Raw genomic sequence first — 15,030 nt, forward strand, 5'->3', positions numbered from 1 at the left:
CATGAAAGAACAATTTTTAGCATTCTTTTTTTAATTTTGAATTGCAAATTCTCTCCCTCCTCCCCTCTCCACCCCCCTTAAAGACTAGCAAATTGATATAAATTACACATGTAGCCCTAATGTTTTTCAGAAACTCCTCCCCTCTTCCAAACTGAAATTTTAAGCTTTTACATAAATTGCAGTGGTTCTCCCTGTGTCTCTCCTAGTCTATCAGAAGAACTCTTCATACAGCAGAAGGTTCTCCAGATCAGCGGAGTCTGCGCCAACGCTGCAACTCTTTGGGGAGAGAAGAGAATAAGAAGGCTTGAGAAGACAATTATTAACCATAAAGTGAAGTAAAATCCTTTTGTATCAGTTTAAGTCTCAAAGTCCTGGATTAAGTTTTTCTTTTGACCTATACACCAAACAGCTCATGAAGTCAAATGTTCAAATGATACTTTGTTTCTGATACCTTCAAAAGGAAAAAACAAGAATAGTGAGGGGGAGGGGAATGTGCTATCAAAGGTAGGAAGCTTGATTAGTAGAAAATACCAGGCTAACAAAGGGTTAATGTCAGACTGATTTAACAAGGTCATCAAATGGTCACCATGTCTGACTTTTCTTACTTGTATATCAAGAGCCATACTCAAGCCTCAGAGAGGTTGCCTAAAGTATTCTGCTTTTATCATCTATTCTGGACTCAATCTGGATCTACAAAGGGTTTACTTATCTATGTCCAAATTTGAAGCCTGAAGAAACTACTACTTCTTCCTTTGGGGTAAGAGATTAATCTTTACTAGAGGACTCAAGGTTATGTATCAAAGGACCTAAAAAATGAGTGGGCAGTGCAGTTTTGATCAAATGCTCTAGAAAGTTACTGAGAGACAAAGACACCTTGTATACACACACAGACAGACACACTCTCTCTCTCTCTCTCTCTGTGGGGAAAAAAAGGTTAGAAGCACAGAACATTACAGAGAATTAATTGCTTATGAAAGCAAAGAGGAGGCAGTCCCCAATATATTTTACCAGCAGGAAGTCTTACTCAGGTGCTTGAAACTCCAGGTGCAGCATAGGACCCAGCATCCAGCAAAGAGCATAGTGATACCACCAACACTACCCTTCTTCAAGTTGACATAGTTTGGGTATCTAATCCAAGCTGTTAAAAAAGAAGCATGAGTCTAGAATCTTCAATTCTAAGACTTATTTTTCAAGGTCTTTTCTCTAAAGCTATTAGTCAAGGAGTTGAAGATATAAGTTCATAAATTTCTCACAGAAGAACCCTAAAGAACAATGAATCTTCCTTCAAATGATCAGAAATACCTTCTCCAAAACAGTTTTATTATTTGTTGGGAGCTGAGATCACCTATTTCATGGAGAAATATCATTAAGTATCAATTACACATGTTTTCAGGCTAACTCATAACCAAAAAGTAGGTTTTTACACTCAGAATGACAAATTGAGATTTAGAGAGATTTTTCCCTTTCTTTTCTTTTCTTTTTTTTAAAGGTGTTTTGCAGGGCAGTGGGGTTAAATGGCTTGCCCAAGGCCACACAACTAGGTAATTAATTATTAAGTGTCTGAGGCCAGATTTGAACTCAGGTACTACTGACTCCAGGGTTAGTGCTCTAAGCACTGTGTCACCTAGCCACCCCAATTTAGAGAGATTTCTAAAGAATGTTTGTAAAATCATCCAATTCAGTCTCACCTTTTAGTACTTTTCCCAGCAGCCCCATTAAAGAGAAGTTGGGGACTGTAAACCAAGATCGAAGTTTTCCAATCTTTATATTCATCAGACTTCTTTCCCAAACAGGAACTATGAATGCAAACAGAATTTACTTTAATATGTCATCCAATTTCACCCACTTTGTCCTAACAATCTTATTTCACTCTCTTCTCCCACCAAATCTTCCTAGGAGAGGTACAGTTTAGTATCTTTAGTGATTTAAGTTCCCAAAGATAGGCCAGAGAAAAGTCATGATTCTAGGCAATAAAGAGAAGAGTGATTAAGGCAACACACTATACAACTGTCAATGTAAACCTTGATACAAAACTCTTTTCACCAGAATTTTCAATAGTCTGAGGCTCCCAAGAATTACAACAAATCGCCTAGATCTATTAAGGAAATTGAAAATCTTTTTTTTTTGAGGCAATTAAGTGACTTGCCCAGGTTTAGTCTAACTATTATGCCACCTAGCTGCCCCTGGAAGATCATAATTCTTAATTGCTGTACATGCACTTCTCAGTAACTTTTTTAAGTGTATACTTTATACCAGTGTGTATCTAGGTACAAATATACATGTCTATATGAACATATATAAACATGAATATCTATATAGCTAATATATATATTTACATACATTTACATACATATATACACATACACTAAGTGATTTTGTCCACATAGGGGATTCCTTCTACCAACCAAGTACTTACTTGCTGTTCCTTCTTTCCAATATTGCCCAAACCATGGTTATCTTACTTTATAATTTGTCTGCTTCCTCTGGTCTCTTTTGCTGGTTCTCAACACCTACTGATCCCCAAAGCTATTCCCCTCATCTGTCCCATCACAAAACTACTCAGATCCTTTGTCTTCATTACTATACTGAGCCTTTTTCCTGGAGCTTCATCTAAATTAGCACCAGATAACCTCTCCACTTCTGAGTAAATCAAATATTTAGAGTGGGAATTGACCTGAACAATCATCTCAGATCAATCTTTTTTATTTTTAAAGACAAAGGACTGAAGTCCAAAGATTAAGTGACTTTATAGAATAGTCAGCCAGGCAGAGCCAGTTTCTTTGACCTATCAAATCTTATGGAATTGCTTAAGCCAAAGAAAGATGAAATGATTTGCTAGAATCATAGAACTCATGAGTGTCAGTGGCAAGAGCCAATGATCTTCAATATTTTACCTAAAACAATATTGTTCTACTGCACTACCATGTTAAGAAATATTACTGATTATTATATTTTCCACACATCTTGCTATTTTACTCACCAGTTAACTAGAAAACATTGTTTTTTTCTTAATTCCATTTGGAAGGTAAGCCAGCAATTATTTCCTGCCCATATTTCAAATATGAATAAAAGCAGATTAGTCAACTTTGCAATGGGGAAGTTTATGCTTTTCCTGGTCCTATGTTCAATTTTGTACCACATCCTTTCTAAGCACATGAAATGAGTAGAAATATTCTTCCCCATTAGTCTATGATCCAGTCTAGTCATTATAGTTGGAAAATGCAAATTAACTCAATATAGGGTACAGTACATCTCTAAAGACTTTACAAGGCAGATGAAAACTGCTAAGCAAGAACGAACTATCATCAAAAGTCTCAATAAAAAGAGTGATCCTGGACTTCAAGAAATATCACTTGAAAGCATCACAGTAGAAGAAATGAAAAGTAGCCAGATGAAAGGATCTTAAATGGAAAGAAAATAAGAATGTACTCCTCAACCCTTGAGGAAAAAATGCTTGTTTGCTTTTTGTGAGGAAGAAAAATAGTAGGAGCAGAAGCAACTATATTGCAAAATTTCATGAATATCCTGAAATCTGGTCTGTGACCCTTGAACAATCAGTCCACCTCTCTATGTCCAAGCCTAGGCCAATCAAGAATCTTCTTTCATTCACCAAAAATGACTTCTCATAATTCTAGTCTGGCATTGCCAAGACAACCACAGGAGGGACTTGAAATTCAATAAATCTAGTAGCTTTTGGGGGGGAGAATTAATTAAAAATTTAAACAAACATAGCCCTCAAATGATGTTATAAATATCCAAATGGCCCTTCCCAGAAAAAAAGGTTTCCTACTATTGCCCTAAATCCAGTGAGACAGTGACTTGGCAGAATCACAAAAGTCAAGCTTCAGTTATTCCCTTGAGACCCAACAAGGCCAGGCTCCTTGATGGAATCATCTATTCACTGAGGTTTTAGTTCCATTCTAAACTCATTTCACTCCACAGAAACTGCTCTCTTCTCCTCCCTGACCCTTCTTTGAAGTCTTTTTTTTGCTAGTTTATCATTCATTTCCTGCTCCCTAAGCATAGAGTTGTCCTCTACTTGGTTTTTATATTTTCTGAACACTAATATCCAAGGAATCAGCATTAGCCTTTTGAAATGATCAGGCCTCCAAAAAAAGCCAACTCAATTACCCCTTGGGAGATGTTTTTAATTCTTGAGATATCCTAAGTAAAACAACTTAGTGTATGAACGGAGCTAGTGATCACTATCAATAACCCCCATGGGTGAGCACTGCACTCTAAACTAACTATAAATCAAAATGAAGTTTCATAAACTTTGAAGAGATTGGTTATTTGGAAGTAGCTCCAAGGCCTGCTGCCACAGTTCCTGATCTTTCACCGCCCATGATCCAAAAACATAAGAGCTGTGATGGCACCAAAGCTAACAACCATAGGCATCCTGGAATTACTCTCAGAAATCATTGAGAGGACCAAAGAATCAGACATAAAAGGAAATTATTTAATCTCAATGATCTTTTCTTCAGAGATAGTTATAAACAATATCCCCACCTGAAATGTGTAGGAACAGGAATACACATTGATGAAAAGCATCTGATAAGTTTTCTCAAAATTATGTATACCATTAAGGGTAGTTTTCACCTCAACAGATTTGGATATTAATAGACCTCTAAATAGTAAAAATATATAGTTTTAGCCATCTACTTTGAGTAGGGGCTTAGACTTAGAGAAGTAGTAATCTGATCTGTTTGTAACTCATCCCAGTAACTCATCCCAGCTCTGGAGATTGAGGATAATTAAAAAAGTTAAGTCAGGTAAGCACTAGTCATTGTATTCATGAACTTGAAGTAAAAGGAATTTTCTGTCTACTAAGATGGTTACACAAGATCACCTGTATTCCAATCTAGTTGCCAAGACTGAGCAGAAAGACTTTTCCCTACAAAAAAAGAAACTGGACAATAATAACATTAGAGCTGCCATGTCTAGAGTACCTCTTATGGGCCAGGGATTGTGCTGAGGGCTTGATCTCAAAAGTGCTAGATAATAATGTTTGTCCTTCATTTTAGAAGACCATGACATCAGGGAGGTGACACCATGACAAGCACACAAATTGGATTTGAGAGAGAGGGTGCTGTACTAAGTCACCAGTCACACTTTCTCCTCTAGAGCCATCTGTATTCAGTGACCAGATATGAATCAGGATGACTGAAGAAGGCACTGGATGTGAAGTAATCAGGGTTAAGTGACTTAACCAGGATCACACCATTAGTAAGTATCTGAGGTCAGATTTGAACTCAGGTCCTCCTGACTTCAGAGTCAGCACTCTACCCATTGCACCATCTAGTTTCCCTTAAGGGTGCTAAAATACATACACATAAAAGAGCCCCTTTCCCTGTCATACTGTATTTCTTATAGAGTGTTATCAAACAGAAAAGAATTGTAATAAAGGCCTATGTTCTGGTCCTGACTTCAGTATTGTGTGCTACATAACCTGGGGGGGGGGGCAAATCATTTCATTTTTCAACACTTCCCTATAAAATGGGAACACGATTGGTCCTTCCTGCGTCATGTAGATAATTTCATAACCAAAATGAAATAAATTTTGTGAAAACTGTGAAGTATTAACTAAATGTAAGAATATTATCAACAAAAGTGTTTTAGAGAGGGAAAAAAATGTGAGCCCAAGACTTCAAGAGATTGGGTTGATATCCCAAGGGAAGACCTCCTTAAGAAGTTGAAAAATAATGATGACATCAGATATTAGTCTTCCTTAATAATTAAAACCAATATGTAGACTTTTTTGCATACTATAACTGTTAAATAAAGTTGGGTGCTTTAAAGGAAGATACAATTAAAACCTGGTAAATAGATCATCAGGGACAAAAATCTTTGACAGTGATTAAAAAGAGCAAAGATAGTAACTCACATCTATATTGTACTCAATACATATAAAGTTGTTTTCCTTTCTCACAACAACTTTATGAGGGCAGCAATATAAATATTATCCCTATCTTATGTAGAAACTTAAGTTATGAGAAGTTATTGCCCAAAATTTCTGGTGAGATATGTGTTGGAGTTAGCACTAGGACTCCTGTCTCCAAATTAAAGCATTCTTCCTCCTCTTACATCAAGTCACAAGAATTAACTTGAGTTCCAAACCTAAGGGACCCCCAAAATTTCCTGACAAAATAATAGTGAAGCATCTAAGAATACTAATAAAGAATCTACTTAGACAACGAACAGTACTTTGAAGCTTCTGGTAAGGACCTGGTAGAAGGGTCCTTTTGAAAGAAAACCAGGAAACTCTATTGATTATAACTGTAAAACTATGTCCCATTTCTAAAGGCACTGCTCAAGGAAAATATAAGGACCAATAAGGGAGAAGCTGTTATCAATTACTTGGTTCATCAGTTCTATACCCAACTCTTCCAGTTGGCTATGCCCAATTGTGGGCTGACCATAAAGAAGGCACAAAGGCTAACTTGATAACAAGGCTGGTGCAACAGAAGTCTCTCTGTAATTTTTTTTTAACCCAGGTTTTCTATAGCTAGGTTCCCAATTCCTGGCACCAAATCTCTACTCCAAATCTGTGTATCCTATATGGATATTACATGTGCAGGAGCTACTTTTCCTTCTCCTCATTACCTTTCCATGTTTACCAGGTATGGTCCTGGACCACTGCCATTTAAGGGGCAATGGTAATTCTGTTAGGCACCTAAACTATCACTGTGGAAAGGTGTTGGGGGCGGGGGGAAGAGGCTTGGTGGTCACTCAGAAGGGATAAAATAATCCCATTATAAAGGAATGTTACAGAACTCGGCCCCTCATTGTTTAAGAGTTCATGGGAGGGAGGACAGAAGGGATAAAATAATCCCATTATAAAGGAATGTTACAGAACTCGGCCCCTCATTGTTTAAGAGTTCATGGGAGGGAGGACAGGGGGGATAAAAGTGTCTGCTGAGAGGTGGGGAGGAAGCGGGAATGTGATCAGAGAAGAATAAAGACTCATGACCCACCTCAGGCGCTCTGTCTGGTTCTTCCCCCATCAAAGAGTGGGGGCCGGAGGTACCCCGAAGACTCACCACGCGTTGGACTGGTGAGTAAGAGGACGGACTAGCATTAAGAAGCCGGCGTTGTAAATAAAAACCCGGCAAGTGGTGCCGAAACCCGGGACCTGATTTTTGCTAGGGAACGTCTGAATCCGCTGGTCGGATTCTCCAGACAGCCTCGGTCGTTTCCGACCGGGAGGAAGGAGAGGGCGTTTACTCTCAGATATTGCCTGAAGGACATACCCCTATTGTGTTGACTATGCTTTCTTTCTCTCCCCTTTCTCCTTCTGCTCTAATCACGCTCCTTGCCGTGCTGGCCTGTCTGATTGTGCCCTGCTTCCTCCTTCTCTTTTGCCGAACGGGAACTTTGCAGTTCTGCCACCTGTTAGGATTGCAGCCTCGGCTAGTAGACAGCATGGGGGGCCGGAATAGTATTCCCGCCTTTGAGCCGGAGGAAAAAGAGGCCGTTGCAGTGCAGCTTTATAAACTCTGTGCTAAGCATGGCTGTAAATTACCTATCAAGACGTGCCGTGCTTTTGTTGAGAATATCTGGAACATCTGCCCTTGGGTGCAACATAGTGGGATCCAACCAGATAAATGGAAGGTGGTAGGGCAGCAGATGGCCTCCTATAATGACACCTGCCCGGGAAAACTGACCCCCAAGGATTTTACAGTGTATAAGATAGTGGATGCAGCCCTGCATCCCCAGAAGGTGACTTTAGCACGAACAATCAGCACTCAGGTGGGTAGCTCGGTGGCGGGATCGGATTCAGAGGGCTCAGAGGAAGAGGGAAGGCCACCCCCTCCCCTGTATCCGTGGGAGGAACTTAGAAGAAACAATGGGGGAAAAAGGGGCCCCCAGGGAGAAGATTCAGGGCCGGAAGTTTCCGAGCGCGGGAAGGGAGGGGTGCAAACAGCCCTCAGGGGTGGCAGGAAGAGGAGCGTGAGTAGGTGGGACCGGGAGGCTGCTGACGAGGAGGGAGAAGTCCGCGCTGATTGGACAGCTGCCGCGCCCCAGGCTTGGCGGCCCAGCCAGGAAACAGAGGCAAAAAATCCCCCGTGTTCCTTGTCCGCCCTTCAGAGATCCCCTCAAGGGCTCCGCCCATCCGGCCTACTTGCCACCAGTGCCTCCATAGCAATAGAGAAAGGGGAGGAGGTGGACTGGGATGACTGGGGCCTCTACCTGGTATTTACGGACCCCCTTACCGGAGCCCGAGACTACCGCCCTGTCCCTTTTAAGATGCTTGAGGAACTTAAGGAGGCCGTGACTAAATACAGCCCAAGCTCCCCTTATGTAAAAAGACTTATGCAAAACCTCTTTGCTACGCACCCTTGGACCCCTGCTGACTTTGACGAAATTGCAGCCGCGTGCCTAGATGCCTCCTTATATTTAGCTTTTAAGGCTCAGGCCCGCAGAGAGGCCTCTAAGCTGGCAAAATCCCGGGGTTATACTCCCCTGGATTTAGCCATTGACCTCCTGTGTGGAACTGGAGCCTATACTGACCCTGCTGTTCAGGCCCGGTATGGCCAGTTTGAGCTAGAGACTGTTAAAGAAACACATGTTGCAGCTTGGGATAAGATTGGAGCCATGAAAGGGGGGGAGAGCCACACAGAAGTTGGTTGGGCTGAAGCAGAGAGCAGATCAGACACCCCTCTCATTTGTGAACGAGGTTAAAGAGACAGTGACTCGTATAATGGGAGACACCCCGGGATCTGATCTACTTATGAGACAATTGATTAAAGAGGGTCTTCGCCCCAAAGGGATCGCAGCCATTAGCAGCCTTCCCCCCGACACTTCATTAGAAGGAATTGTTGACAAATTGCTGGACATGCCCAGCGAGGATTCAATTCAAGCCTTAGTGACTGCCATGGAGAACCGGGAGGATAGCCTCCTGACCGCCCTTCACGGTATGCAGGTGGGACCCACCTGTTTTGGGTGCGGAAAGCCAGGGCACCTCAAAGCACAGTGCAGGCAGCGGCCCCCCCTCCACTTCAGTTCCGACCTGTTATTCCTGTGGAAAGCCAGGTCACATAGCCAGGTTCTGCCGATCCAAAGAGAAGTCGGGAAAAGGGAAAGGGAGGGGGCCCGGCCGCGGGGCCCCCCCCGTGCTCAAAGACAGCGGCCCCCATTACTGTGACTATCCCCGTGAGGGTTGACTATAGAGAAGGGACACAGCAGAGAGAGATCGGGCCTTGGGAAACCTCGATGATTCCCATTGAGCTAAATATTTTCCCAGCGCTCATCACAGGGGCTGAGAGATGTGTGGACTTAGTCACCCATACCCAGGTCATTTTTGGTCCCGGAAGTCCCACATCCGTAAGGGTCACAAACCCCCACCCCTTTCCCACCTTGGTAAAACAGGGCCAAGAGGTAGGAAAGGCGCTGCCCTTGCGGACCCCTCCCGCTCATGTGAACTGGGTCCACCCGGTCAGCTCTGGGCGACCACTGTTAACCGTCACGGTGGAAAATCAGAAGCTCGAAGGGATAATTGACACTGGAGCCGATTGCTCTGTCATAAATAGGGGACAGTGGAGGCGCGAGTGGCCACTCCTACAGAGCCCTCAAGCAGTGACGGGGGTGGGGGGCAATAGATCTGCCATGAAAGCAGCACACGCCTTACGGTGGTCAGCTTTGGAAGAATCTGGACTCTTCACCCCACTGTGCCTACCCGACCTCCCTTATGCATTATGGGGTAGAGATATCTTGAGCCAGCTTAACCTGACACTTGCCACCCCCTGATAGCCTGCGGGGAAATTAATTGGGGCCACTCTAGAGATGAGCTTTTCCCCCAGAATAACATGGATTAATAAGAAACCTATTTGGGTTGAGCAGTGGCCCCTGACAAAAGAAAAGCTCATCGCCCTCACAGACATAGTAATGACCCTCCTGCACGAGAACAAAGTGGAACCGTCCCTTAGCCCGTATAACTCCCCCGTCTTTGTCATAAAAAAGAAAGGGGGGAGTTGGAGAATGTTGATTGATCTTCGGGCAGTAAATGCCAACATGGTACCCATGGGTACCCTCCAACCTGGTCTCCCTATGCCCACTGCAGTCCCGCAAGGGTGGACTATTATAGTGATTGATGTTAAAGACTGCTTCTATAGCATTCCCCTCCACCCGGAGGACAAAGAAAAATTTGCCTTTTCCCTCCCCGCGATCAATTTCCAAGCCCCCAGTAAACGTTATCAGTTCACCGTCCTACCTCAGGGAATGGCCAATAGCCCCACCCTGTGCCAGCTTTACATGGATACTCTGCTACATCCTATCTTTTTAAACAGAAAGGGGGAGTTGGCAGGTCACTGACCCATTCAGACCTGTCTCAGGTACTATTTACCATGAATTTCCTACAAGTCAGGGATGACGGCACTACAGCCGCCCAGAGATTTTTCTCCCCAAAAGGACATGCTAAGAAAGAACCAACGCTCCTGCCCTCTCCCACCAAGGCCCTACCAGGCTCTAAAGTCATGTGGAGAGATGAAGAGGGAGGTTGGCATGGCCCTGTAACGGTAAAGAACAGAAGACAGGGCCACCTGTCATTTCATCCCGAGGATAAGATAGAAGAGCCAGAAAGATGGCTCCCTGTTTACAAGATAAGAGACCTTGATTAATGCCCAACCCTACGGGGTGAGAGGAATTTCTTTCTTTTTCAGGCCTTCTGATCATCGTAGGGATCCTTGGAGGTGCTCCATCTGAAGGAAATCCGACATGGGGAATACTCCGAGTTATTCCCTCTCCCCTTCCGGTAGCACGGACCAATACATCGATGGGGCTCCCTTCTGCCTCGGTGGGGCCCCTCATGTGTGGCCACAGGGGAAAACATCGAGGATCCCATACCATGGAGGGATTGCCAGATGGTGGGAGGATACCCCCTTGAGGGTGAACAAGGACGCTGATTCTGGGAATCACCCTACTTGTTGTCTGTTTCTGCCGCCTAGCTAGGCGACAGAGGGGCTATATGCTTCTTACTCAGAAAGCCTTCATGGCCATGGAGACGGAGGAGGATCCCCAAGTCTGGCTAGCCGCCATGCATGACATGTGACACCTAGGGGTAAGACGAGGTAAACCCCAAGACGGGCAACTTCTCCTCACCCAGCCACCTAAGACAGGCCCTGAGGGTGTCGGGCGCCTAGGACGGGCAAGGTCCTGGGTTGAAGGAGATGACCTAAGACAGGGTTCCTCGCCCCCGGCTATCAGAGGCCAGTAGAAATGACACCGCTTAAGGCTAACCTCAGCACCGCTTAAGGTCACACCAAGTGATAACCTTGTAAAACAGAAAGGGGGAGATGTTGGGGGCGGGGGGGAAGAGGCTTGGTGGTCACTCAGAAGGGATAAAATAATCCCATTATAAAGGAATGTTACAGAACTCGGCCCCTCATTGTTTAAGAGTTCATGGGAGGGAGGACAGAAGGGATAAAATAATCCCATTATAAAGGAATGTTACAGAACTCGGCCCCTCATTGTTTAAGAGTTCATGGGAGGGAGGACAGGGGGGATAAAAGTGTCTGCTGAGAGGTGGGGAGGAAGCGGGAATGTGATCAGAGAAGAATAAAGACTCATGACCCACCTCAGGCGCTCTGTCTGGTTCTTCCCCCATCAAAGAGTGGGGGCCGGAGGTACCCCGAAGACTCACCACGCGTTGGACTGGTGAGTAAGAGGACGGACTAGCATTAAGAAGCCGGCGTTGTAAATAAAAACCCGGCAGAAAGGGATGAAAGAATTTCAAAATTTTATCAGGCATCTGCACCTATATGAGACCTTCAGGAGGATTAAATATTTGAAAATGAACTATTTATACCTTGTAAGGCTCTTTCTACTTCTGTGAAGCTGTGGTGTTTCTGGACCTCAATATTCCCTTTCTGAGATCTCTCTGGTAATATTCCCAGATGTAGATACCCAGGATAGAGTTCTGGAAACCACTCCAGCCCCCAGAACACAGGTAGACTCTTACTGCCAGCAGCTTGAACATGACCACTGATCAAGTTTTTAGCAGTACAATGGCAGGCTAGGTTTAAAGGTTGCTGATGACATTTAGTGAGTGTTGCCCAAGTCTTGGGATCAGGATCAGGCTCTGAAGATAATGATTTCTTATTCTCCACTGGATTAGTTGGAATGACCAGAGCCTTGTACCCATCTTCCTCCTCTTGTAGGTATTTTAAAACCAAAGTAGAGAGTCTTTGATTACCTAAATCTGCCAAAGAGAGAGTCTCTTTACAAGTTAGCCTCCCTGAAGACAACAAAACTGAAGCAGGATTATCATGATGGGTTGTCTTCTCTGTGGCTAAATCATTATCAAATTGCTTTCTAAGGTCATCTTCCATATAATCCAATTTTGGTACTTCTACCTCAGGTGATTTATTGCCTTCAGATCCTTTATTCCAACTACCCTTTCCAGCTGCCTCTAACCCAAAGTGAAACTCTTTTTTCTTTGCTCTGTGTTTGATGGAATGGTTCTCCATTCCTCCAGTTTGGAATTTCTTATACAAAGAGTTTACATAATTGCCTGAGAAGCATGATTCTGTGTTTCTTTTCTGGGTCTCAGAGTTATTGTGTGAGGCTTCGGAAATGGGGTCCCTAGCTTTGGGACTTCTCTTATTGCTTTGTAAAGTTGCAAATGGATTCTGACACCTATCAAGACTTAGATAACTCTCAAAGATAATGAAAGGCAAGTCTAATGTTTCTGTCAGCAATTTCTGTCCTGAGTGCTCAATTCTGTTATTGTTTAATAAGCTTGAATGTTTTTTATCCGCATTGGTAGAAGAATGCTTAGAAGGGCTGCTTCCCAAATTTTCTGAAGGTTTTTTGTTCTTGATTTCTCCTAGTTGAGGTAAATATATTGTAGATCTTGCTTTGGAGGTTTTTTTGGCTGCAAAAAGCAGATACACATTCTTAGTTGGAAAAACAACCCTCTTTGGTATGGGATGATTCTGTGTAATTTGGGGGATAATTTCAATTTGCTTTTTCATATCTTCACTTGTCTGCACATTGGTTCTCATTTCTGTGTTAGCACTAAATCTGTCCTTTACAAGATTGGTGTTTCTTCTCTTTCTTTGATTTATTTTATGTGTCTCTTCACCATCAACTTTTGTCAGTTTTTTTTGTAACTCCTTTGATTTGGGGGCTTGGACCAAAGCTGCTTTGGAATCAGTAATGTCTGAATCCAAAGGAAGAATTACTTCTTTCTTCTTACAGTATGGTAAATGAGACTTTAATCGTTTAAATTGTTTCTTACAGTGGGGGCATAGTTCCATATGGGGTAAGATGTCTGCCATCTTCCTAAGAAATATAAAATGTGACATTATTAATAAAAAGAAAACAACTTTTTCATCTGTTAAGAGCTCATTCATACTTATTTTAAACATCAAGGAAATTATTGGGACTTAATGGTTCTTCATTTCGCATTTTTGTGAAGGTAGAAAATAAACTAAAGGGCTAATTTTTGTTTTAAAAATAAACTCAAGCCTCTGTCTCTAACCTCAGTGAGGAAATTTTTATTTTCTCCAAGTTCTTATGGGGATTAACAACTATAGAAGAGAATTTCCTTATTGCTCTGAATTCTACCTTCAGTAAAATACTAAATATTTTGGAGAGAAAAGAGAAGATAACAATCAAACTAATGAATGAATTGGTGGATAAGGAAGATTAAAAAGACATATAAAATATTAAAAAAATATGAATTTCTCATTAAGCACTGAAGCACACCAGAAGATATCAAGTGAACATTAAAGTTTTAAAAATTATTAAATGTTTAATTTAAAACATTGAATACTAACATAACCAACTGGACTTTTAAAGTAACTGTTCACATTTATATAAACACACATGAAAACTTTTAATAAAGACTACCATTTCATTATTCAAAATAGAAAGGAGAAGTATGCCCTAAGATTATAAAGTATAAAAGTTCAGGAATGACAATTAGGAGACCTGGTTCTACTGTCTGATAAACAGCTAGTTTTGTGGACAGGTTGCTTAACTACTGTGGGTTTTAATTTCCTCATCTCAATATAATATGAAAAAAAAAATGGAACCACATAATCTCTAAGGTATGTTACCTATAATTATTGACTCAGAGATCCAAGGATTAGCAGATACTTATCTTTTTACATTAGTGGCATTCTCTCCCTCATCTCTCCAGTTATAAAAAGAGATATTCCAAATTTCAGGTGAAAATATCTTTTTTTCCCATTATCCCAGTCATTCTTTTTGTCTAGGTAAAAACACGCAGCTAATCTATGTAAGGTATCATTACTGTAATTATTTGTGACTCAAAGGCAAGGATGAATGAGCCTAGGGTAGAAAACAGATGGTGGAGCAAGCAACTTGCCTGAGAAACAGAATGAAACCAGATAGACCTAGCAATCCATTTATCAAAGTAATCCTATAACACCTATAACAGTAAGTCAAGTAAAACAAAAATATCTTTACTGCCAAGACAAATGAAGTGGGAAAAGAGGTTTGGGAATAGTTTTTGGTTAAAAGCTTCTTTCTTTGGGGGAAGACAAAAAAAAAGCTTGTTTCCCCAAGTGTAGGTTTTCTCACAGATGTTTAAAAAAACCTCAGTAGTTCTCTCTCTAAACGATCTACCATAAAGAGTGCTTGGTAGTTAACAGGTTAAATAATAAAAATAGTAATAGTAACTAGTAATTTTGCTTTCAATTTTACAAACTCATTTTATACCCACAATGATCCTGGGAAGTAGGTGCTAGGAGGTTAAGTCCTCATTTCACAAATGAGGAAATGAATTTAAATGACTTCCCCAGTCACACTAATTTAGGACTAAAACTCAGCTCCTCCTTACCCCAGGTACCTCGGTATTCATGGTTTCTAAACACTGTTTCCTCACTCTATCCTTCCTAAAGGATCAACTTTCTATTATCTTCCTCAACCTCTTCTCCAAAGTCTTACAACCCACATCATACACCATACCCCTGAAGCAACTTCCTGCCCTTTCTAATCAAGAACTGGTTCCCTGATCAGATCTTGCTGGAAAACCTCAAATATGTTTCACTTGGCTACCCTCTC

General features: G+C 42.0%; 1 protein-coding gene across 7 annotated transcripts in view; it reads right to left on the reverse strand.

The window, feature by feature from the left end:
• MTNAP1 (mitochondrial nucleoid associated protein 1) overlaps positions 1-15,030 on the reverse strand; it is a 25,480-nt gene continuing 10,450 nt past the window's right edge. For 4 of the 7 annotated variants that reach the window (XM_074224660.1, XM_074224658.1, XM_074224662.1 and 1 more), the window contains 4 exons: positions 11,804-13,281; positions 1,689-1,796; positions 1,025-1,138; positions 1-276 (listed from right to left, as the gene is read on the reverse strand). In XM_074224660.1, the coding sequence (XP_074080761.1) occupies positions 248-276; positions 1,025-1,138; positions 1,689-1,796; positions 11,804-13,281 (1,729 nt within the window). In that variant the 3' untranslated portion in view covers positions 1-247. Of the gene's footprint in view, positions 277-1,008; positions 1,139-1,688; positions 1,797-11,803; positions 13,282-14,060; positions 15,028-15,030 lie in introns of those variants that run through there. The other 3 variants (XM_074224663.1, XM_074224659.1, XM_074224661.1) reach the window with 3 other exon arrangements.

Source organism: Macrotis lagotis, chromosome 2 (genome assembly GCF_037893015.1).
Source record: "Macrotis lagotis isolate mMagLag1 chromosome 2, bilby.v1.9.chrom.fasta, whole genome shotgun sequence".
NCBI classification, from domain to species: Eukaryota; Metazoa; Chordata; class Mammalia; order Peramelemorphia; family Peramelidae; genus Macrotis; species Macrotis lagotis.